Consider the following 25,802-nt stretch of genomic DNA (forward strand, 5'->3'; position numbering starts at 1 on the left):
ATGTGCGCTGGAAACCAAGCTATGGTATGCAGAGTGATGTCCTTACCCTGCAACAGTCTGTAAGCCAGTTCGCTAATAATTCCTTTCGAGAAGGCTTTGAATGCAGAGCGAGAGTCACTAAACACTAAAACTCTTTCCGAATCAATAAGTGCTAGGGTAGTAGCCGCCTGCTCAGTGACCCCCAGATCTTTCGTATAAACAAAAGCGGCATTTGGAATGCTCCCTTTCACATGTACCACCACCACTGAGTAAGCATGTTTCCCATTAATCCTTGCTGCGTCAACAAACGCAGACTCTTCCTTCTGATCCTTTGCCTCACGCAACAAAGCCCTAGATTTCGCCATTCGCCTCCCTACATTAAGAACAAGGTGCACATTTCGCGCAAACGGACGAACCACGATATTAGCCCTGATGTTCACGGTTAACTCGTATAGGCGCGCACCATCATGAGTCACCACCGATTCTAAGATTGACTGCGAGATATACCTACCAGCTGGCGTACCCAGCAATCGTTCTCTCTGTGCTATGCACTGAGGCTCGACAATTACATCATGAGTAATATGCAAACCCAGCCACAACAACATATCATTTGACGTACTCACAGGCAAAGCAAGCTCCGCCTTAACAGCTTTTCTAATGAAAGCTTTTAATTTGTCTTTCTCTCTCTTTTTCTAATTTAGCATAGCAGCTACACACGAAAAATGGCACAAAATAAATGCGTGAACCAAACGCATCTCACCTTCTTCTCCTAATTTTTATGCCTGTTAGAGATCCTTCCGATAAGTCTTCTGGCTTCCTGTGTCTTCTTGGTAATACACTGAATAGTTATATTATTCAATCCATTTGCTTCAATTACAAAACCAAGGACCCTAATAGCATCAACTTTTGGTACCAATGGCCAATTGCAAGTATGAATTGTGATGCAAGTCTCAGCTTACGGTACCCAATTCTTTGGCCTACAACCTAACTTCTTAAATTTGAGATTAACTATGACTTTTCAGAGGAGCACTTGAGTCCCATACAAGCCATACAGTTTTCCGTAAGCGTTACCACGTCCTGCAGCCTAGCCTCAAGCTGTCCCTCTCTACCGCAGACACTTCATACTGTGACGTCATCCGCGTAGATAGTATAGCCAATACCCTCGACAGTGTCCAGTACATTAGCTAGCTTTGACATCGCCAGTTTGAACAACATTGTCGAGAGTACGGATCCTAGTGGTGTACCGCGACAACTCATTTTGAACATAGAAGAGTTGATATCCCCTAACTTGAGAGACGTCCTTCTATCCTAAAGGAAAGCCTTCACAAAGAAAAACAGCCGTTACCACAAATTCAAGTCAGACAGCACCTGTACAATGAAGGAGTGTCGGAGATTGTCGAAAACCTTTACCACACTAAGCCCAAGTAGTATTTCAGTATCCCTTGTCTGCCTATCAAGTATGTGATGCTTAGTCCAAAGCATGGCATCTTGAGTCGAGAGGCCGTAACGAAAACCCATCATCGAGTGCAAAAAGACTCCATTGCCTTTAACAGAACGCGTTAGCCCATTTAAAATGACATGCTCAGTGACTTTCCCCAAACACGATGTTAGCGAAATTGGTCTGAGATTTTCCAGCCCTACGCTCTTGCCCGGTTTTAGTATGAAAACAGTAGTCGCAACTTTCCACTATTCTGCGAAAGATGCTTCCTATCGTCAGTTATTTATCTCCCGCGGAAGGAACCTAATAGACCCCTCGTCTGAATTCTTTAACATTTTATTAGAAATGCCATCTGGCCCTGATGGCGATTGGCTATTAGGATCCTGCGCCCCACTGTGGTGAGTAATTGTTAAGGTGCACGGCTGCTGACCCTCAGTTTGCGGGTTCGAATCCCGGCTGTGGTGGCTGCATTTCCGACGAAGTCGAAAGTGTTGTAGGGACGTGTGCTCAGATTTAGGGGCACGGTAAAGAACCAGAGGTGGTCGACATTTTCGGAGCCCTCCACTACGGCGTCACTTATAATCATATGGTGGATTTGGCACGTTAAACCCCACATATCAATCAACATTAAGATACTGCAATGCCATCCTTATGTCACTTTCATTAGTTTGTTATCCATGAATATATTCTCATCCCCACAATTTTCCCAAGAAACGTCACATGTATTCTGGCGGGCTTGTAGTGGAAGGTATCTCTCAGCCTAATTCTTCAGCACCTCTTTCGATGATGAGTTTCGGCATGCCTCAAGAACCAGCTTACCTATAACCGTCTTCTGATTAAACTTAGAATTGGTCTTATCCAGTAGATTTCTGAGTAAATTCCAAGTGCCCCCCCTTTATTACCACCATGCAGAGAATTGCATACTTCATCCCATTGGTGCTTGCCTAATACCCGACAGTGGTCTTCAATCTTTAATTAACCATTGCAGCAAGCTTTCTAAGCCTTCTGTTCAACCGCGGACCCTTCCATCTCACCAACAGTGACTGCTTCTCTGCCAACAAGTGTGCCAGACAATTATCTATTTGCTTTGTGTCCAGAGCTGTTCTAAGTTTTTTAGTGGTTGCCTAAACGTCACTCTTGAGCTGAGTAGTCCACTGTTTTAAGGTCAACTTATTCCCATGATCTTCGTATCTCTGTTCTCGCCGTTTTCTAAATGCATCCCAGTCAACAAGCTTAAATTTTCGCTCCTTTGAGGAGCCAGCTCTAAAGTAATCATAAGTGTGTAATGATTGCTGCCGAAATTTATATTTGAATTTGATCTGCCCAAATCAGCCACCCCACGAACAAAAATAAGATCTGGTGTCGAATCTCTACATGTCAACGTGCCACCACCAGTAGGATACGAAGCGCCTGTTATGAGAAATAAAATACTTAATTCTAGAGCCTGTTGCCAAAGTCTCTCTAATTTGGTTGTGCTATAGAAATACTTCCACACAAGCTAGGATGCATAAAAGTCTCTCCAATAAGCAATAGTGCGTCCTTAGCAAGATTGCCTGCCTTGCTCAAGAGAGCTTTCAAACTCTGTTTCGTGTTGCAGGGGCTGGTGTAAAGTTAAGCAGGTAAACTCTCCTCTGACCGGCTCCTTGCCGACCTAAAATCGCCTCGCCCATAATATATTCAATCCTGTAATCCACATTGTGAAAATCACGCCTAACATATGCCAACATTCTGCTGATGACTGTTGCGAGCCCACCACCTTTTTCATTATATTTAACCTGAACTTTGAAACCGGTTAAGGTTACGCTGGATGGCAGAGTTTCCTGCAACATGATAACCTGAGGTTCACCATTGGTCGTTCTAACAAACTGTTGCAGGGACACCTTCTTATGAGTGAACCCCCTACAATTCCACTGCCAAATACTAAATGAACTATTTATGAAGCCACTATCTTGGCTATGCAAATTTGGATTTCTCATGCTGAGTTTGTTTCCACAAGGGGACTTGTTCTGCTCGGCCAGTGACTGAGAGCACTCCCGCTCCATAGCAGGAACCACTGTCTAGATAATATATACCTCCATGTTATCTAATCTTTAAACCGTGATATTTTCTCTCTCTTCTATCCGCTGCAATCTAATATTGATCTGAATAATGCTTTCCTGCAATGTCGCAATCAATTCTTTAAGCTCAGAACCAACCTTGACGTGTGCGCGCAAAATCGAGAGTGCACTATTTTTCGAAGCCGGACTCTCCTCGTCAGCCATGTTCATTTTAAAAAGCTCCACAGACCTTGGTCACTTAACCGGGGTATCAGGTTTGATACCCTCACTGGTGCTGTTACCGGACGGTAAACTTCTCATAAGTTCAGCAATCTCTGTTACAAGCCCTTCAATGGCTGCTTTTGAGCCATGATATAATTTCTCTATCTGTGCGATCCTGTCCTTATCCCGATTACAACTTACATGCTCTTGGCTCTGCTCACGTGTTCGGCCAGTGACGGGTCCACCCTTGACCTTGTCAGCCCAGGTGGTCCGTTTTCTAGCTGAGCTGCCGACTCAAGCAATAGACGCAGAGTGGTTCCTTGAGGCTGGACTCTCATATAATGACCATCGTCCTGACTTCGAACGGCACCCAGAGTGCGAGCGTCTGCCAGAGCGTTGAGAGATGCTTGCCAGCTGCACCGCCTTGACTGCTTCTTCTTCCGCTGCTAGCTCTGCTGCGGCTCGCTCCTGTCGGTGAACACACACGGCGTAGGGAACCTGGGTACCGTCGTCTGCATTGTTTATCCACCATCAGGTGTCGACCTCCACAAAGCTTGCAACAAGGCTCACAGTTATGGTCCTCTGCAGGAGTCCAAGCACTGCATCTCCGACATTCTAGGCAATCGGGCGCAGGACAGCCATCAACCCAATGTCCAAGCTTCCCACACACGTAGCATACCTCAAGATGCTTGCGGTACGAGTAACAACGTACCAAAGTTGGCCCATACCTTACAAACTTGGGGACTCTTAAGCCGTCGAACACAATAAATACCAAGCCGATATTCTTCATTCTTTTGATGGCCAGAGCCAGTGAATTGCGATCATTAACCATGTTCCGCTCAAGTGCAGCCGGTTCATCCATAATCACCATATGGCGAATGACCACTCTACACATAGAGTGTGGGGCAGTCACGTATGCACTGACTTCAATATCTTTGTCCGCCACCCTTACTGACCTGACTCTGATATAGCATTCAGCGTTGCTCCTTTCTGGCGTACTAGCCACCAAGATATTGCTGCATTAGGTACGACTGGCCAAAATCCTCCGTTGACGCTGCCTACTAAAAGAACTTGTTGGAAGTGCATGTCGACTGTCTTTCAATGACGTTTTTAGTTGACACTGGAGCTCAGGTCTCCATAAAGAGTGCTCATCTATGTCGCCACCTCAAAAAAGTACTCACGCCTGCCACAACACAAGCCGTCCGTGTCGCCGATGGTGGAACTGTGGCCTTCATTAAAATGTGTACCGGTCGTATTAGCCTTTCCGGCCGCATGTTCGTGTTTTATTTACCGTGCTCGACAATTTTCCTCATTCCCTCTACTTCGTGGTAGACTTCTTATCGACGCATTGTGCCCTGATCGACTGCTCCACCGGCACTCTGTGTTTAGAACTTCCACTTTTTCCAGATTCTCGCCCCGAGCTGCTGAAAAGCCTCCGCACCACAGGATTCAGTCGGATACTGCCGAAAGCCCTATAACTCATTGAGTTGCTAACAAATTCACCCGTTGTTGATAGTGAATATGTCGTCGTGCCTATTCCTGATGTTCACCAGGCGCGCGACATCACTGTGCCACACTCCGTCGTAACTATGGCCTCTAATTGAACGCGTCTGCCCATTCTCAATTTCGGTTTCGCGTTGTTTCACGTAGCAAGTACTACCACACGGAATCTCAGTCTCCACGCTTCTAACCTTAATAGACGGACACGTCGCCGGTTTTGCGGCAGACGCATGCTGTGATCTTCCATGTCGCCCGCAGGGTGCCACATCCCTCGATGCAGCCTTGCGCCCCCTTGATCGACCCGAAACTCATACCTGAGCAACCCGACATCCTATACCGCCTTCTGGCCTAATACCTCGACATATTTGACATCGACAGCAGTTCACTCAGTCAGACTTACCTCCTGAAGCACCGCAATATTGCTGATTCTCCTCCCATTCACTGCCGACCATGCTGGGTGTGCGCCACAGAGCCTAAGGTAATTCAAGAAGCGAACAAGATGCTTGCTAGACAAATTATTGAACCTTCCTCGAGCCCTTGGGCATCTCCTGTTGTGCTCGTTAAAAAGAAAAAAGACACTTGGCACTTATGTGTTGATTACCGCCATCTTATTCGAATCAAGAAAAAAGGACGTTTATCTTTTGCCCCGAATTGATTATGACCTCGATTGTCTTCACGGCGCACGATACTTTTCAATTCCCCAGTTCCCAAATTCTTCAACTGACCTACGTTGTGGCTATTGGCAGATTGTGGTGTAGAAGAAAGACCACGAAAAGACAGCGTTTGTAACTCCCGACGGCCTCTACCAATTCAAGGTGAGGCCGTTTGGGCTATGAAACCCTTCAGCCACTTTTGAGTGTATGATAGACTCGCTATTACAAGGGTTCAAGTGGTCAATATGCCCGTGCAACCTGGATGGTGTCCTTGTGTATTCGCTACATTTCAGGCACACCTCCAGCATTTGTAAGCAATTCTCTACATCTTCCGCACTGCAGACCTTCAACTAAACTCGTCGATATTTCACTTCGGCCGCCAGCAGATTACGATGTTGGACCACATTGCCGACGCATCAGGTGTGCAGCCTGATCCGGAGAAAACTGGTGCCGTCACGAGCTTTCCTGTACCGTAGACTGTCAAAGACGTGCGGAGCTTTGTGGGACTTTGTTGCTATTTTAGAAGGTTCGTAAAAATTTTGCAACGATCGCTCTATCACTTACTGACCTTTTGAAGAAAGACAGGGCTTTTACGTTGGGTTCCGCTCAAGCTGCCGCTTTTTCTCACCTCATCACCCTCCTCAAGGCCCAACCTCTATTGGCCCACTTTGACCCGTCCACTACGACAGAAGTTCGAACCGATGCTAGTGGTCACGGGATTGGAGCCGTCCTAGCGCAACGCCAGTGGGGACACGACTGAGTTATCGCCACGCTAGCCGCCTTCTCACAGCTGCCGAGCACAACTATTCAAACACAGAGCGTGAAAGTCTTGCTCTTGTTTGGGCAGTCACAAAGTTCTGCCCATACTTATATGGCACGAATTGCTCTGTGTAAAGAGGTTTATTGGGTGAACGTAACAGGTGGGTGGAAGATTCCAGTTAGCTAGAGGGCGAAGCAGATGGTGGTGCTCGAGCGCCAATCTCGTGGTGCCTTTCTCGGCGATGAAGCTTGTTGTTGCCTGGTGTTGTCATCATCTCTGGTGTTGTCATAACTGCCCCCATCAAGAAAGATAAAGTCATCCTGGCTATTTAATAGGAGGGAACGAGAGGGTTGAAGTACGGCTTCAAGTGGTACACATGAAAAACATCGTGTCTACGCCGACGATGGTCAACGAGCGGCGTAAACGGTTCAATGGCGTGATTGACGGGTGATGGGCGCTCTACCACGCGGTATGGACCATGATAATTTGAAAGTAGCTTGGTAGACAAAGCAGGTCTGTGGTGCATACAGCCATACAAGAGTTCCAGGGGTGAGCTTTTCGGCAGGAGGGTGGTCATCATTGGGGGCCTTTTTATGGCGTTGGTGGTCAGCCGTAGTAAACTGCTTCGCTAGCTGGCGGCATTCTTCGACAAAACGGGTGGCTTCGGACGCGCTCGTGCACTCAAATGTATCTGATTCGTATGGCAGCAAAGTGTCAGTTCTGTGCGATAGTTGACGTCCGTATAGAAGGAAGAATGGGGAAAAGCTGGTGGTGTTGTACCCGTAGGTCGCAAACAGAAGAACCAGGTTTCAGTTCGTTAGGTCAGATGCCACATGCGTCGCAAGCATGTCACCCAGGGTCCGATTAAACCACTCAGTCAGGCCATTCGTCGGAGGGTGGTAAGCAGTACTCATCTGGTGTACAATATGGCCCTGGCGTAGAAGTGCTTGGATTACTTCGGATAGAAATACATGGCCCCAGTCAGTGTGGAGCTAACGAGGAGGGCCATGACGCAACACAAACCGATTGAGGGGGAAAGTTGTGACGTCCTGAGCAGTCACCGTAAGAGCAGCGGTTTCGGTCTACCGTGTCAGGTGATCTGCTGCAACGATAGCCCACCGGTTGCCTGCTGTGGTCAATGGCAGTGGTCCATGATGGTCAATTCCGATGCGATCGAATGGGTGGTCGGGGCACACAAAGGGCTGTAGTAGAGCTTCTCCTGGATTCGGTGACTGTTTCCGCCGCTGACACTCGTGGCCGCCGCGAATAAACTGTCGAACAAAAGTAAACATTCCACGCCAGTAGTACCGCTTCCTTAAATGTTTGTAGGTCTTGAAGACACCCGCGTGAGCGCATTGCGGGTCGGAGTGAAATGATGTACAGATTGTAGAGCGTAGCTCTCGCGGAATAATGAGCAGCCACTTCCTGCCGTCTGGTGAGTAATAGCGCCGGTACAAGAAGCCACCTCGAATGGTTAAGTGCGAAGCCTGGCGTCGCATTGCTCGAGACGTTGGACAAATCGGTACCTCAGATAAAACGTGCTGAAGCGAAGTTGTCCATGGAACGTCGTGTAGGACGTTGTGCTGATGTCAACAGCTGACAGCGCGAGTTTTATAGAAGATATAGAGGCATACTCAGTGGACAGTGGTAATGGCGAGAGCGTATCAGCTTCCGCAAGCTGGCGGCCCGAACACCACACGACGCGGATTTCAAACTCTTGAAGTCACAGAACCCAACGAGCAAGGCGACCTGATGTATCCTTCAGTGGCGACAACCAAAATAAGGCATGATGGTCTCTAACTACAGCCCACATGCGGCCACATAAGTATGTGCGAAACTTGACAATCACCCAAATTATGGCTGAGCTCTCTTTTTCGGTAACGCTGTAGTGTACCTCAGCTTTGTTGAGCAATCTACTGTCGTAAGCGATGACATACTCAGGGAATCCTGGCTTGCGTTGAGCGAGAACTGCACCGAGCACGACACCGCTGGCACCTGTGTGGATCTCAGTTGCTGCCGTGGGATCATTATGGCGCAATATAGGCAGCAATATCAGGAGATGGTGAGGAGTGGTAAATGCGTGATATTCCTCGGAAGACCATGATGAGATGTCGTGGGCACTGCTTAAAAGTTGCGTCAAAGAAGCAATTAGGGAGCAAAGTTGCGCACAAACCGACGAAAATAGGAGCACAATCTTACGAAGCTGCGTGACCGTTTTGCAGTCATTTATTCGGGAAATTCAGTGACAACGCGCTGTTTAGCCGGGTCGCGAAGAACGCCATTCTTTGACAGGACGTGAACAAAATTGGTGAACTTCCGAGCAGCGAAGTGGCATTTCTTGAGATTCACTTGGAGCTGCGCATTCTTTAGACAAGTGAGGACATGTTTCAGGCGTACACGACGTATTGCAAATTGGGTGCAAAGACGACAATATCGTCGAGGTAGCTGAGGCATATATTCCATTTCATAGCCCGCAGAACTGAGTTCATCGTGGGCTTGAACGTGGCAGGCGCATTTCAGAGGCCGAAGGGCATAACATTGAACTCATATAGACCGTTCGGCGTCACGAAGGCTGTTTTTGGATGATCGGCATCTTGTGAAGGCACCTGCAAATACTCCGAACGCAAATCTAACGACAAAAAAACACCTTGGCACCTTGTAAGCAATCAAGAGCGTAATCAATTCTGGGCAAAGGATAAAGTCTTTACGAGTGATCTTATTTAAGCGCCTTTAATTAACACAGAAGCAAATTTACCATTCTTCTTCTTAACAAGAACGACTGGTGATGCCCATAGGCTTCGGAAAGGTCGAATAACGTCGCGCTTCAGTATATCGCCAATCTTTTCTGTGATAACCTGGCGTTCCGCGGTGGAAACGCTGTATGGTCGCTGTAATAGGGGCGCGTTGGAACCTTTGTCGATGCAGTGAATGAAACTGGGAGTTCGGCTAATGGCGGGTTGAGCAACGTCAAAAGATTAACGGAACTGGTAGAGCAGCTGGAGAGTCTCTAAGCATTCAGATGGTGATAGTTCGTCAGTGATCGCCGAATTGAGAAGCTCGGAAGGAGGTACATTCGAAGAGTTGAGCGCACTGATGGCGTCGTAGTCGCCAGAACATTCTGGTGCCATGGTAAATATTTGTTTTTTATGAATGACATGCACATGTCAAAAAGATTCACCTTGAAACGGATCCACGGAATAAGGATAGGGACTGGTGAGGCAAAGAGCACTGTTTCCATCAGAAATGGAGAGGGCTGAATAAGGCAGAAAAAGTGATCTTTGGCTAAGGAAGATGCTTGATGGTTCAAAGAGTGCAGCTTCGTCCATAATGCTGCACTGAGCACGTGGAGCAACACAGCTGCTGTCAGAGAAATTTCAGTGCCTTCTTTGACGACGAGTTTGTGTGCGGCGGGCTGCATGCGGTCGGCCAGTTGGACATAAAACCGAAAGAGTTCAACTTCGGATCTTGCAAAATCAATAGCGGCGTGGTTACGCGATAAAAGCTCCCATCCAAGTATGATGTCTTGTTAGCATGACGAAAGGACAATAAACTCAACAGTGTAGTGGTCCTTCGCGATGATCAGTCGCACAGTACAGACGGCTACAAGCTGAACCGGGTCTCCATTCGCTGTTTGCAAGAATATCATGCATATCAAGAGGTGTACTCACTTTCCAGAGCTTGCAGCAAAGTTTAGCGTCTATTAACGAAACTGCAGCACTAGTATCAACTAGAGCATGTGCTCGAGTACCTTCTACAAAAATTCGGCAATATTTGATGGCAATGTCCGAGGACTTGAGAGTTTCGACAGCACAGTTCTTGCCTCCTGAACTGCGCCGCTTAGTTTCCCTGGTGTTCAGCAGCTGGCCGACGACGCATGCGTGACAGGGAGCGACGACAGGGTGAAGGTGCGCGACCAGACAATGTACGCAGATATCCCGTGAAGACGAGCTTGACTGAGGATACGAATATTCTAGATGAGATGGAGGATGGCCCATGAAGCTCCTCTGTGTTTGGTTGTCAGTGTATACCAGCACGCGACGACGGCAGTATCGGGTGACATGGCCAGGACCACCGCACGCAAAACAAAGGGGCTGGTTATCACGCCTTCTCCAAGTATTGGCGACGAGGGTGCAGCCCATGTGGCGGACGGGTGAGTTGAGACAGTGGTTGCAACGGGAGGAGCCCAGGTGGTGGACGACTGAGTCGGGGCTGAGGTATGCAGCAGTCTTTGGAACGGTAAGGGCTGGTGTAGCTGCCACTCAGTGCCTCAGCGTAAGTAAGAGGCTTGGTGAAGGGGGTTGCTGCAAGGGCACCGGGATAGCCTCGGAAATCTGCTCCTGGACCACAAGTCGGAGCATGGGAGCCAATGGTGGTAGGTGTCGCAGTGGCTGTTGCTGCGCCAGCTCCTGGCGTTGAGCAAAAGGCAGTAGAGAAAGCTGCCGAGCCACTTCCTTTCGCACGAAGTCTTTCATTTGTGCGAGAAGGTTTGTCTGGTCAGTAATGACTGCCAGTGCGGTCACTGGCTGGATTGTCTGGAATTTTACCTAGGCTACGGAAATACGATTACTTTCTTTTGACCTGGTGGGATTAATTTGGCACATTGGGGAAAGAAGCAAAGAATATAAATATTAGGATTTGTTGAATGTGTGAGGTGTGATCATTATATGAAATTTCTTTAGAGGGTAAATCATTGCAGTGTAGGAGCTAAATAATAATTGTTACATTGGCTAACAAAAATCGAGAGCTGATCAATGGCTCAGTGAGGTAATCTTCTTGTGTTACATAGAAATTACGAGAGAGTCCCACAGACGTTCCTGTTGCTGTGTCCTAATGAAGCAGCTCAAAAAGACAAAATATTAGGAGTAGTATGTGATATTCCTAGCTTTTTGAACAAAATCTTCAAACAATTCTTTCTGTGAATTTTGAAACGGTAACAAGTGAGAAGAAAGCGGTCAATATATTCGGGTTCATTATAGCTTGACCACAGAGGGGATGGCACCAGACCAGACCCGTTTAACAAAATTTAATAGTTGGTACACGGAAGCGTAATTTTGTTATAGAAACTTCCAATTTACGCGTGGGACACCATTTATTATTCCCTACGAAGTGCAGGTGCGTGAAATCTCGATTCGGTATCGTAATTTTGGATGAGTCTACAAGAGGGGAAAGTTTCCTGAACCTCGCTGCTGTTACATAAGCTGTAAGAGGCATGATTGGCACAATCGGAAGGTCAAGGGATGCTCGCACGAGTGAGTCAGCCATCTCATTTATAAAAATATACTACGATGGCCTTGCACCATATAATTTGCACTAGACGAATGTTTGCTGGGAATAATGATTTAAAAGTTTTTAGTACTGCTGATGCCAACGACGATGATAAAAAAAACACACGAAATACCAGTCAGTCACTATCACAGCTGTCTAATGAGTCGCAGGAAGTTTACGAAAACCTAGTATAACGACCGTTAATTCCGCTTCAAATATTGGTGTATAAGCGGGGAGGCGTTATGAAAAGGTTCAAAATAATGAGAGAGAAATAATACCCACATTTGCCTTCTCGCAACTCATAGATGCATTTGTTGCAATTACTATCTTAGTACCTAATTGATACAGGTGTTCTTCTAATAAGCCAATCAAATATTTTGAGGGCAAGTGTTTAGCATTCATTAGGAACATATTGTCAAATTCTGTTTGCACTTGGCTGATTGGTTTGCCAGATGGTGTTACCTGGAATACATTACATTTAAAGCATCTGGAGTTGTTTCAACAAATAGAACTTGGGGTTTATATACACGGGACCAATGCTTATTGAAAAAGATACCGGGCTCGGCAAAGAATACTAACTGTCACCTTCTTAAAGTGGATTCAGAAAATTTTAAATAGATTTAATTGTTAAATTACGTAATCTGCAAGCAAGAGTGGGTATCCGAGCTTCTTGGTACAAAACATAGTTTGCTGTGAATTTTCGCACACCTAAAGAACTTCTAAGAGCTTCCCGCTCCAAGGGAACCAAGGGGTGTATATTGTATGCTGGTCCACCAGAGAATAGTACACATCCGAATAGGTGACCGGTAATATGGGCAATCACAGGGAACTGTGGAATACGACCGCTTCCGGTTTGACGCACCACGTGGGTTAGCAGTGGCGCATTTTGTACCACACAGTTAAAGAAAACCACTCACTGCTCAATGTCAATGCTTTTGAAGTTGGTTTTTTTCTTCTTTTTGCTAACCGTGACTGCGACGATGACAAGCTACGAAAGCCATGAACGGCAACGAATTTTTTTTTTCGCGCTAAAATGATCTGCCATGCTTTTATGCTCTTCGGGGGTATTGTCAGTTTGGCTAGCCGATCAGTAGATATAGAAAACAGTTTTCATTGTATGATAAGTTACTTCTGATACAAGATCACCATTTTATAGATCTCCGGGTTGGGCATGACTGTAGAACTGTCCTAAGAGTTCATTTCTGTATCGCTGCTTCGGCCGACGTCGTCGGTCGATCGGCATGAAGCGCAGCACTTATTCGGCATGAAGCGCAGCAACGTGAGCACGTTGGGATATATTTTTTCTCTCTTGCCTTCAGTGCGCTCTAAGATGCCTTTCTTAGTCAAAGCCAGATCTTGATCAAGCTGTGCAGCACACTGGCACACAACCAATGCAGTCAGACATAGATGGCGTCAAATAATTGAAATCCTGCGCTTGTTTAACGAACTTCTTCCTTTGGGTGCAGTCCTCGCGCACAGTTTGACCAAGATGAACGCAAATGCACGCGTCTAACGCTTCGTGTAAACTTACTCTTGCATGAAGCTTTCGCGTTTTTTGTCCTATATATGGGTGCGATGGCCGGCGCTAATCTCATATCGCAGGTAGATTTCGCCTGCGCCTTTCTATAATATCTTTGCCAGGTGCGCCTGCGCGACAATTTATTTGTCAATATGTTATTCGTAGAAAATTCATACGTAAGCTTTTTTCAGTGTGAAATACACATGTACCTGTGATACAATAATTTTCGCACACTCTGGCTTGAACGTTCTGTACTTAAAGGCTACCTGTCACTGTGGCTTTCTTCACAGCCGCGGCCCACAGATTTTTTTTGTTTCTTAGGAGTCAATACTCGCCGTTCGCCTTTCACGCTAGAGTTGGAGCAGCCAACGGCTCAACAACTGAACACCGCGCGCGCGAAGCCCGAATAATCTGAGGCTTGTGGTTAAGCAATTCACCGTCGTCTACTCTTCTCGACCCGGAAACCGGTAGCAGACGGTGCATCCCACCATTCCACACTATTCGACTGGTCACCAATTCATTGATTGATTGATTTCTGACGTTTAACGTCCCAAAACCACTTTGATTATGGAGGACGCCGTAGTGAAGGGCTCCGGAAATTTTGACCAGCTGCGGTTCTTTACCGTGCACCCAAATCTGAGTACACGGGCTTACAACATTTCCGCCTCCATCGGAAATGCAGCCGCCAAAGCCGGGATTTGATCCCGCGACCTGCGGGTCAGCAGCCGAGTACCTTAGCCACTACACCACCGTGGCGGGGCGGGTCACCAATTCAAGAATCGGACAAATGTACTAGTGATAAATTATGATCAGCTTATTTCTGCGAAGACTGGAACGGATGCGGCCAAGCCTACCTATCATCTCAACAGCGCGTGTACTCTTAGCTTTAATATGTTCAGTGTGATCATGCCAGTCCAGTTTTTCATCGCACCATACACCCAGATGTTTGACTAATTGATTGATTTGTGGTATTTAACGTCCCAAAACCAGTGCACCCACATATTTAATACAGTTATTTTGTGGAGTTACTCTCTGCGTACCATATCAGGCGGTCTACAGCAGTCACAATCCAACGATTACCTGCTGGCGTGATGAGGAGAGGTCCGATTAGGTCTACGCCAACGATGGCGAAACGAGTCTCGGGACATGGGATAGGTTGCAGAAGGCCAGCAGAAGAGGAAGTTGGTCGCTTCCGCCGGTGACACAGATGGCAAGATGCAGCGTACTTGGCCACAAAGGTAGAGATGCCCTGCCAGAAGAAACGGTTTCTGATGCGGTTTTGTGTTTTGTGAAATCCCAAGTGGCCTGCATATGGGTTGTCGTGAAAAGCTTCGAGGACTTGATGACGTAGAGAACGCGGAAGTACTGGAACCCAGCGGTGTCCATCAGTAGTGTAAACCTAACGACGGGGCATATTGTTATAGGGCTTAAATTGCCGTAGTTGTCGGCGCAATCTAGCATTAGGTGTAGGTGGTATGCCATTTAGGCTTTGGATAATTCGATTCCAATATGGATCATCACGCTGGCCTGTGGCGAACTCGGTGCAGTGATTTGAAGCCGGCGTGTCGATAACGGCAAGGTGTTTTCATGCGAAGGGTGACGCAGTGTCTTGCCCACCAGACGAGCAATCATCTGACGTACTCGATGATGACAGTAGAAGGGGGCAGCGAGAGAAAGCATCTGCATCTTGGTGTCTTTTGAATGACTCATAGATGACGTCAAACCCGTACCCTAGTAGGCGGAGCACCCAACGAACGAGGTGATCAGACAAGTTTCTCAGTAATGAGAGCCAGCTTAAGGCGTGATGGTCTGTAATAACTTTAAAGTAGCGTCCGTAAAACTAAGATCAACACTTCAACCTGCATTGGAAATGCAGCTGCCGCAGCCGGGATTCGAACCCGTGACCTGCGGATCAGCAGCAGAGTACCTTAGCCACTAGACCACCACGGCGGGGCTGACGAAAAGAAGAAGAGAAAATGAAGATATCTTCTAGATAACAGAGATTTGTTTTCCATTTTAGGCAGCGTAGAACTGTGTCCATCATGCGTTCAAACTAGGCAGGAGCGTTACATAAACCGAATGACATGACGTTAAATTCGTACAGCCCATCTGGTGTTGCAAAGGCAGCTTTTTTGTCCGCTGTGTGCATAGGTATTTGCCAATAACCAGACCATGAATCGGGGCAGGAGAAAAATTCAGCGCCTTGCAGAGAGTCTTGTGCGTCGCCGACTCGTGGCATCGGGTAGACGTCTTTGCGCTTGATCTTATTAACTGCTCAATAAGCAACGCAGAATCGCACCGAAGCATCCTTCTTTCAGAATAGCACTACAGGCGATGACCACAAGTCGGACGAACACTGGATAACATCTCGTTTCAGCATATCAGCAACGTCGTCCTCAATCATTTCCCGCTCTGCGGACAACACCCGATATAGGCAGTGGCGTAGAATTGTATTGCTTTCCGTTTCAATTCGAAGCACGGCGACAGAAGTGAGACCCAGAAGCTTGGGATATACGTCAAGTGAAGCGCTGTGTTTTTCAAGCATACCTGAAAGTTCTTGCTTTTGCGCCGACGTGAGATCGGGATTTATTGTGGCTGTTAAAGCAGCCGTTGTAGCATGGTCATCAGTACTCGTAGAGAAAGATGGTAAGTCTGCGTGAAAGGGCACCAGAGAAAATGGTTCTGTATCTGTGAAGCAAACCACACTGTTTCCCTGGGGCAGTGCAACAGGCAATGAAGTGGGGTTAACTGCCGTAACTAATGCTCTGCCATCACAAAAGCGCACCAGGCTAGGAGTGATGGTAAGTCCACCAGAAATGTTGCGTCCTCACGGTGCTAGGAACACATCACCAGTACCGATCTTATCGGATGTCAGAGTCAGAATATGCTCATTATCTGGAGGAATAAAACAGTCATCAGCGGTGATGAAACGCTGGCTATGGGTATCGTTATCACACCAAAGCACAGTACCTTACATGCGAATGACCCTCTGACGGGAAGATATCACGGCTGAAGCTGATGAGAGAAATTCTCATCTAAAATGAGCGCATTGGTTCCCCATGACAGAACGAGGAACTGCATATGGTGAAGGATGCTCTCAATAAAAAAAAAAACTCGTGCTGTGCAAACACCTGAAGGCAGAACAAATACCGCATTAGCACTCGAAGTGGAGGGCCATCATACGGTGTCTTCCCTTTGCGCAAACGGGAAAAGAAGTCCACACTGATAACTGAGAGCAATGCATCTGTGTCCACCGAAGCTTCAGTACATATACCCTCAACGCACACTGAAAGTACATTTGAGACGCGTTCCGGGGGAGCTCGATGCAGTCTGAAAAATGCATCTTTCCTTCCTGAAGCTGCACTGTTTATTTTTCTGGGCGATGATCAGACGCCGTGGTAGCCGGACAGAGTGGTGACGAGGACTGGCGCATAGGTGACGGGGAGCGATGGCGCGAGGAGCGGAAGGTACTGGCTGCATCGAAGTGCCGTGGAGAGGGTGAGCGACGTTGGTACAGTTGGTATGGGTGGCGATGTTGTGGAGCAGGGGCAAACTCATCCCTCTCGAAGTCACCATAGCCACGCCTTTCGTCTTGTTGACGTCGACGACAAAATCGTGAGATCGGGCCGCGTATTCCACAATAATAGATTATTGGTCGAGATGGACGCCAGGCTTGAAAAGAAGGAGGCGTTGCCCTTGGGGCGAGGACATTCAGTGAAGGCTCCATGGTTGATCCATATTGTGGTGATTGCTGAGAAAGTGAAACTGCAACTACCTGAGCGTACGTCGGCTTTGGAGTAGTATGCGAGCTCGGGAGTTACTCACACGTCATGGATGCTAGTTTCTCTCTCACAATGTTGTGGAGGCTGCCTGCAGAAGGCGTCATGCGGAGCTCATCAGATGACGAGGTGGCCTGGAGTTGCAGCTCCTCGCGGATCATGGACCATATCAATGCACGGAGCTCACCATCATGCGTTGACCTGAGATCTGCTGTTTCAGGTTGTAAACGTATAAGTTGAAGGTCATCGAGCCGCTGACACGTACGGATGATATCGTCGACTGTGGTCGCGTTCTTTTCCGCCAGAGCGTTAAATGCGGCGGCGCCTATGCCCTTGAGCAAGTGGCGGAAGCGGTCATGCTCCGCCATCGAGCTGTCGACGCGACGGCATAGGGTGAGGACATCTTGAGTGTACGAGAAATAGGATTTGCCGGAGTGCTGGACACGTTCAGTAAGCTTCTGTTTGGCTATGTCTGCACGTAGAGAAGAGTTCGCAAATATTTGACGGAGCTGCTACTTAAAGGTAGGCCTGTCTGGGAAATCCAGCTCATGGTTGAGAAATCATGTCTCAGCGACACCCGTCAAATAGAAGGGTACCCGGGACAGCTTCACAGAATCCTGTCAATAGTCAAGCACACTCACACGGTCGTACTCATCCAACCAGTCTTCAACGTCTTCACCACGAAGGCTGGCGAACATCGGGGGATCTTTTTCAGGGGAGGTGACATTCCAAGAAGGCATGCCCAGGGGTGCAGTCGGTGTGTATTGTTACGACACTGGCCGATCCCACCACTGCCACCACTGTTGCGAAAGACGGCGACGCCAACACGGTCCCGAAGGCGCCACTGCTTCGAACTCCGCAGGGAAGGTCACCAGTCGTTTGGTACGTAGGTTTCTCAGCTCGCGACTGCTTCTGCCCAGAGCTGATAGACGAGCGGACGAGACAACGGTGAGTTAAACAAGGTTTATGTACAGCATATATACAGAGGCGTTACAAATTTGGCACTGGGGCCGACAGAGACTCGAAGAGCCGAGCTCTCCTCTCTAAGACAAAGGTGTGCTCTCAAACAGGTCCGCTCTGACACACAAGTCAGCTTTCACCTAGGACCGCCGATCGCGACGCGCCGCAGGGCTTCCTTTATTTGCACCGGGTCCAACCAAAATGTGCAATTAGAAGCGCCACTGGTCGTCAGGGCAGACTCCTCTAATGGGGTCGCCGCGCAATGCGTCAGACCCCCAGACATGAAGACGCCAGTTGTTTACTCGACGGGTCGCTTGCCGAGGCTGACTCACTGCACGTGCACGCCAGAGAGGTGCCGTTGAGTTGTCGATCGCGTCAGGCGGACTGGCCTTGACACAGATTGCCTTTTTCAGAGGCACGGCCGTTCGCTGTGGACTCGCAGGCATAACAGCACCCCCGCCGCCAGACAATGCGCCGAAAAGACGAGCTGCTTCCACGGGGCTCGGATGACAGGCGCGCTCGTTCGCCTGGTCCCTCCAGGTTCGCTTCCAGGGCCATGGGGAGAATGCAGCTCCAGACTCTGTTCCGGGAACACATCTTATTCTTGACGACAGATCCCAGCTCTACTGGCTTGTCGCCACAACTTGCTGGCCAACTTCGCTCGTCTCTTCTGACCATCTTCGGTTTCAGCGCTTGTCGATGGTTCTGCAACTTACTAAGAACGGTTCGACAACAGACAACACACGACACAAGCAAGTGCCCTCGGTCACCCAACAGAACACCAGACAAAGTATAGTACAACATATACCTATCTACGTGTCTATCGGAATTTTGTTCCCTCTACATCAAGAGGCACATGTGGGACACAAGACTCTTAAAGTAAGAACTTGAATTTTCACGCTTACAACAACGCAACGAATTAGAATACCACATAAAGTTGGCCCCTTGAGATCACTCTGGACGAGAGCGCTCAGCTCAGGTCATGATGAGGTCAAAATTTTGCCCCGAATCGCTAGCGAGAAACCGAAAGGTTGAGAAGGTACTAACTAAACGCACGGCTCGATGCGTCTGTATTAGCGTTTAGCCTTCCTTTTTTGTAGCGAACGTCAAAGTTGTGCTGTTGGAGTATCATGCTCCACCTCAGTAACAGGCCACTTTTAGTCGACGATACTTATGCGGCACCAAGAGCGGCTCACACTTGCGACGTTGCACAGGGGAACAACGATACGGCTTGCTACGGATTGACCCCTCACCGCTTAGCTCGATATCGTGTTCGATCACCCTCGTGTTTCCGGGGCGGTCCGAAAACACGTCTCCAAACTCGGAAACAATCTTTCTCAGGTCCTCCTTCCGGCCTTCACTTAACCTAGGCTCTAGGTTTATCTGCCCCCCGATTATTTTCGATCCCCCTTCGAATATATCACTAGAACTCCAAATTTCTGCTCCCTCTTCCTCTGAAGCATTCAACAGCTGATTGACGACCGCTTGACGTTGCACGTATGGTTTTATCAAGTTGTAAATTTTGTTTGGCCACCTTCCTAATTTAACTTCACAATTGGTATCAGAAAGCGTCGATACTACTTTTGCGGGCCCTTCCCGATGAACCTCAAGCTTGTTCTTTTTGGACGGCCGCAGCAGCAATACCTGACTTCCTACTTCAAAAGCGCGCTTCTTCACCGATTTCTCGTAGTGCTCCTTCGACAGCACTTGTGAAGCTTTCATGTGGCTTTCCACTGGCGCTTTAATCGAGAGGTCTTCGCGCTGCTCTTGAATGGGCGTCTCTCGATCATCCCTCGACAGCTCGCCCCAACTTTTCGCTACAGGCGAGAGCGTTGCAACCCTCTCGCTCTGACTCAATGGCGCCATGTCGTCTCCCCCTGCGCATACCGCGCTGGTCGCTTCGGCGACGGGCCGCTCGCGTGACTGCTCACAAGACTCAAGCGAAAAATTTCCTTTCTGGGGTTCCGTCGACCAGCCGACAAGGTCACCTGAGAGTTCACCACATTGAACAAGGCCAAGCTTCCGCGCTTGCGATCGCGTGAGGGCCATGTACGCTAAGTCGGGGAAGAACGATTTACCCAGCTCTTCGAGAAGCTGCTCTGAGTTGTTGGAGAAAAGATAAAGAAAACGATCGTTTAGCGCGGCAAACACAGCCGCTTCGGTGCGAAGCTTACCGAACGGGCCTTCAATGACAACGGTGGCGATCGGTAAGCGAACACTCTGCTCCTCGGCGACTTGCCTGATCCACGCGCATTCTCCTGTAAAGTCATCCGGAGACACCAATGAAGGATGGACAACATCCATGGTTGCCGCGGAGTCTATAAGTGCTCGGCACGTTTTCTCATTCACCCTAATTTCTTGGAGATATGGCTCCAACAACCACATGTTTTTTTCTGATTCTCGAATTGTTGCGAAGGCAAACTTTTCCTGACAGTTTCTCGCCATGTGCCCTTCCTTTTTGCAGTTGTAGCAGATTAGCGGCTTCCGTGATTCAAATGCCCGTGTGGTAGAAACCTCACTCGATTTCTCCGCTTCCGTTTGCCCTTCCCCTTCACTGTCCTTCGTAAGAGACGCGTCCTTCTTGAAATTACGGTGCGGAGCGGGTCTCCGTTGATCAGGTTTCTTTGAAAAGCCCTCTTTTCTCTCATTCTTTTCAACGCGCACTGCCCTGCTGTGCAACTTTCGGCGAGTATAATACTCCTCAGCTAACTCTGCTGCCTTGTTTAGCTGTACTTCACCAAGTTTGTCCTGCAGCCAAAGTTTGACATCCTCCTCGATGCAGCGGTAGAACTGCTCCAATGCAACGCATTCCACCACTTTATCTAGGTCGTCATAAACACCTTCGCCCTTGAGCCATTCCATTAAATCAGATTTAGGACGAAACGCGAATTCAACGTGTGACTCATTCCCCTTTTTAGCATACCGGAACCTTTGCCTGGAAGCCTCGGGTGACAACTTATAACGTCTTAAGAGCACTTCCTTAACCTCGTCATAGCTCTCAAACGCTTCCCTCGACAAGCAAGTTATCGCGTCGGACACTTCGCCGGGAAGAAGAGCTAACAGGTTCCGCGCCCAAAGAGACCGCTCCAAAGCGTTTCGCTCACAGACGTGTTCAAACTTGACGAGATACTTCGCCATGTCCTCGCCTACTACGAACGGTGGCAGTTGGTCCCGAATTCTAAAACCGCTGACCTGAATCGTCGGAGAAGCTATGCTAGGCGCCTGCGAACACTGTAGGATTGCCAATTCTATTCGTTTCAACTCGAGGTGCTCCTGTCTCTCGGCCTCCTCGCGACGTTCGCGCCTTTCAGATTCTTCACGTTCGCGAGCTTCGCGCCTCTCAGCTTCTTCGCGAGCTTCGCGCCTCTCAGCTTCTTCGCGATTTTCGCGCCTTTCAGTTTTTTCGCGAGCTTCGCGCCTTTCAGCTTTTTCGCGAGCTTCGCGCCTTTCAGCTTCTTCACGAGCTTCTCGCCTTTCAGCCTCCTCACGTTCGCGAGCTTCTCACCCTTCAGCCTCCTCGTGGCGTGCTTTGATATCCACCCAGGCCTCATCGACTTCCTCAGCCGACACTCCCTCATCCTTCATGATCTCAATGATCGCTTGCTTTCGTTTCGCACGGCTCAAAGTAATGCCGAGTTCCTCACAAATTTCGATGAGTTCCTTCACTTTAGGTTTCTCCATCGTTCACACTAGCCTCTTGCTGTTTGCCCCTGTTAAGAATATACTTGCCGTACTCACTATAAGCCTACTAGCAAGACGCGCAAGCAATTTTTTACACTCCCATGTTTACCCCTTCCGCATTAACTTTGGTTTCAAAGCACTTCGACATTGCTTGAAACGATCAAAGCTCACTTCAATGCTTCACACAGCCCTTCTCTAAACTACTACAACCTGAGCTAGAGTAGTCTGGTGAACTGAGGGGAAAACATCAGGGACTCACCGCATCGATGTCGCTGACGCCGGCCGATCCCGCAGCTGCCAACCACTGTTATGAACGACCACCTCTGACGACGTTACGAAGGGCGTTACGAACCTCACCGCTGCAACCACTGTTACGACGCTGGCCGATCCCACCGCTGCCACCACTGTTGCGAAAGACGGCAATGCCAACACGGTCCCGAAGGCGCCACTGCTTCGAACTCCGCAGGGAAGGTCACCAGCCGTTTGGTAGCGTAGGTTTCTCAGCTCGCGACTGCTTCTGCGCAGAGCTGATAGACGAGCGGACGAGACGACGGTGAGTTAAACAAGGTTTATGTACAGCATATATACAGAGGCGTTACGAATTCGGCTCTGGGGCCGACAGAGACTCGAAGAGCCGAGCTCTCCTCTCTAACACAAAGGTGTGCTCTCAAACGGGTCCACTCTGACACACATGTCAGCTTTCACCAAGGGCCGCCGATCACGACGCGCCGCAGGGCTTCTTTTATTTGCACCGGGTCCAACCAAAATGCCCAACCAGAAGCGCCGCTGGTCGTCAGGGCAGACTCCTCCAATGGGGTCATCGCGCAATGCGTCAGACCCCCAGACATGAAGACGCCAGTTTTTTTACTCGACGGGTCGCTTGCCGAGGCTGACTCACTGCACGTGCACGCCAGAGAGGCGCCGTTGAGTTGTTGATCGCGTCAGGCGGACTGGCCTTGACACAGATTGCCTTTTTCAGAGGCACGGCCGTTCGCTGTGGACTCGCAGGCATAACAGTATGGAGCTGTGTTGTTTTGCTCGTCTTGCGACATGACCATAGGCTGACTGCGCAGACGGTGACCTGACCGGAGCTCCAGGGATGGTTTGACGTCGCAGATAACGAAAAAGCGCCTAAGAGAGAGGACGAGGGAGCTGGAAAGCACTCTCCACTACTTGTAAAGCAACGTTTTGGCTGCAAGACACTTCTTTTACATGCCGAGCCTCTGCCCCGCAACACAAATCAGAATGACGATGATGAGTATGTAGATATGATAAGAAGACGCGTACGAATAATGATCACAATATATACTCCTATGCTACAGCCGTCACTTCGAGCCTACCATAGTTGTGTGCTATGCACTGAAGTCGATTTAGGCAAGAAAATTCAACGGCTAACACCCTCGCAAGCACGAGCGCTTCGCATCAGCTTATCGCTTTTGTTGTTGCTAAAGCTCACGCTTCTGTTTGTATTGTTGCGCAAGGGCAAAAAACTTGGTATATAAATATGTGTCGCTCTTCAACATATGTCTGTGCGTGCAAGATTAGGAGATATATTCAGCGTCATTTCATGAGGTGTCTCTTGATAAAAAACTACAAGATTACCACTTTTCTTCCGCCTGCTTTGCATAACGTTGATTACCAAGTTACGTGGCATTAGTCGGCTTTTTAAAGACGGTAGTCTATCGTGGGATACTTCAACTGAAAAATTCTGGCATGTCTGTTTTTTCTATTATACTAAGTATCACACAATTCCGCCTCCTGACAAAATTTTAGGCTCAGAGCGAACGCCCAGCCATTTCAAACTCCTTGCTCTATTCATGCTTGTGAACATTGTCAATCAAAACACAAGAAATTGTAAATAATAACAATGCGCGAGTATTAAATAGTATGTGTCCATTTTTAATATATGAATACGTAATTCTAAAGGCCACAGTGCTAATTACGGTACGCTGACCATTCGGCACTACGAATAACTGGCGGGCAGTACTACAATTCACTCAAACGACACGGTGTTGTCACGCACTAGTAGTTGGCGGCTCTTAAAAGTTTAATTTTTTAGAAACTACTTTCAAATGGCGTACATGTGTCTACCAGCGCCTGTTGACAGCGGCCCACGCCAATGTAATCTCAGCCTAAGGGTGCCATTCAACAATCTCGTCGCGTAAAATGTCAAACAAGTGATTTAGTCTCTGTCTCTATACAGAGGACTATCAACTTTTGAGGACCTATGGCAGTGAAGCGCGCAGATATGCGGCCAATATTTTAACCAGTGGCCGCGCAACAGCACTAACATTTTCATTGCCTAGAGTCGCTGTGCCCAGCATGTTTAATCTGGCCAGAAGAGAGACCCGCGTATCGCTTTCCATTCTTATTGACCCTGCCGCACTGGCCACAGAGGCACATTGTTCGCCGAACACACTTTGAAATTTACTAAGCGTTCCTCATTTTTAAACACGATAGTGTTTTAGGCGGGGTTCGCCACTGTGCTGCGGACGTATTTCCCTCGCGCATATGGTGTTGTAAAGTATATACGACACATGTAAAGTATATACGGCAAAAGAAAAAAAACAATAATCGAGATCTCTGCCATGGAACGTCAAAACAGTGGCCTATCAATCAGCAGCGCGCGGCGCTAACCACCACGCTACAGTGCGCATGCAGTCGGTGCTGCTAATGGAAAGCCATTATTTTGCGCCGTAAACCATTTGGAGGTTTTTAGAGGTCCAATTATTCAGCGCGTTTTCGTTGTCAGTAGCGAGATGGCACAACAACCGCGCGTTGGGCGCGTCAATTGTCACCGCCTGTCGTGTTTCTGAAAGCGCCGGCTCGACGAAGCGTGGTCTCCTGCACGTGTGCGTATCAGACTCGTGTTTCAAGCGAGCACGAAGGTCACTCAACTGCCGCGGCCGCATTGGCGAAAAGAGCACGCAGATCACACACGAAGTAAGAAATGTGAAACTTATACGCACTGGTCCTCTGTATACTCGTGCGCTCATTTCTCACACCGTTTTTTCTGTTTATTCAGCGCTCTTTAAGTGTGGAGCTGTGACAGTTGTTATTCGGCGCTGCACTTGCTTTCTGCTTAAGGGTGCACGCTGCAAGTTTTGAGCTGCTGCTGCTTACCATTCTTCGCGTGACTTTGCAATTCCTGATTGTAGCATTCATTCCTTCGGCCTTGTGCCGAAACAATGCACAAGAAACACTCAACTATCTCGGTGAAGACATGTTTCACTCTCGTGTTTTACCGATTTCCAGAAAAAAGAATCAGCCTCGTTTCTTTCTTTCATTTTCTCGTTTTAAAAGTAATTCTGTCGAAACTACTACGCGTGTGGGTAGGGAGCAAGGCTGCCTAGAAGTTGTCGACGTTGTTGATGGCACTCTCAATGGCATGGGCACTTGGATGTGAAGCAGAAAAAGACATAACTTACAGAGCACCCTACACAGACGTTCATCATTTCTGGTGGCGAAAGATATTTGTTTGACCCAAGGCCATTTACCGCTTTCAATGTAGAAATGTTTGATTTTTGAGGCAGTACTACTGTAGGAGCAGAAAATTTAAGCAAAACAAAAACTTCTTTGAACGCAGGTGTCCATTCCAAACTGGCCAAAGCGTAGATGTTGCAGGTCTGGGACAAGCAAGCCCGGTCGCCTACCCACATTGCTGCGAGCGCTGCCGAGCTATTCGATGATCTCGTGGGACGATCATTTGGAACCCTAATGTAGGGGTCTCTAAAATGATTTGTTTGCGGCCCGCGAATTCAGCACGAATAAAGTGTATGCCTCTTTTCCAATTGGTAGACACCTTTTTTTACTCGTTTATTTTGGTTATTACTGCTTTTCCGGGTAAGTGAAAGAAGCGGCACTAGTCTCAAGGTCCCCATCTCTCCTCCAAGGTATCTCATGCTGTCACAATTTGTTGAGAGAAAACCGACACAAAGAAGCTCTAAATTTAAAAATCGTCATTCAGATTTGAAACGTTCTGAACAGTTGCATAGATATGTTTCTCAAAT

The 25,802-nt window shown here is 48.2% G+C and overlaps 1 protein-coding gene across 1 annotated transcript in view; it reads left to right on the forward strand.

Moving 5' to 3' along the window:
- Nucleotides 1-25,583, forward strand: part of LOC119179762 (uncharacterized) — an 86,402-nt gene extending 60,819 nt beyond the window's left edge. Inside the window, exon 4 of the mRNA XM_075868328.1 lies at nucleotides 25,379-25,583. Coding sequence (XP_075724443.1) covers nucleotides 25,379-25,481 — 103 coding nt within the window. The 3' untranslated portion in view covers nucleotides 25,482-25,583. The remainder of the gene's footprint in view (nucleotides 1-25,378) is intronic.
- The last annotated feature ends 219 nt before the right edge of the window (nucleotides 25,584-25,802 follow it).

The sequence above is a fragment of the Rhipicephalus microplus genome, chromosome 7 (genome assembly GCF_043290135.1).
Source record: "Rhipicephalus microplus isolate Deutch F79 chromosome 7, USDA_Rmic, whole genome shotgun sequence".
Classification (NCBI taxonomy): Eukaryota; Metazoa; Arthropoda; class Arachnida; order Ixodida; family Ixodidae; genus Rhipicephalus; species Rhipicephalus microplus.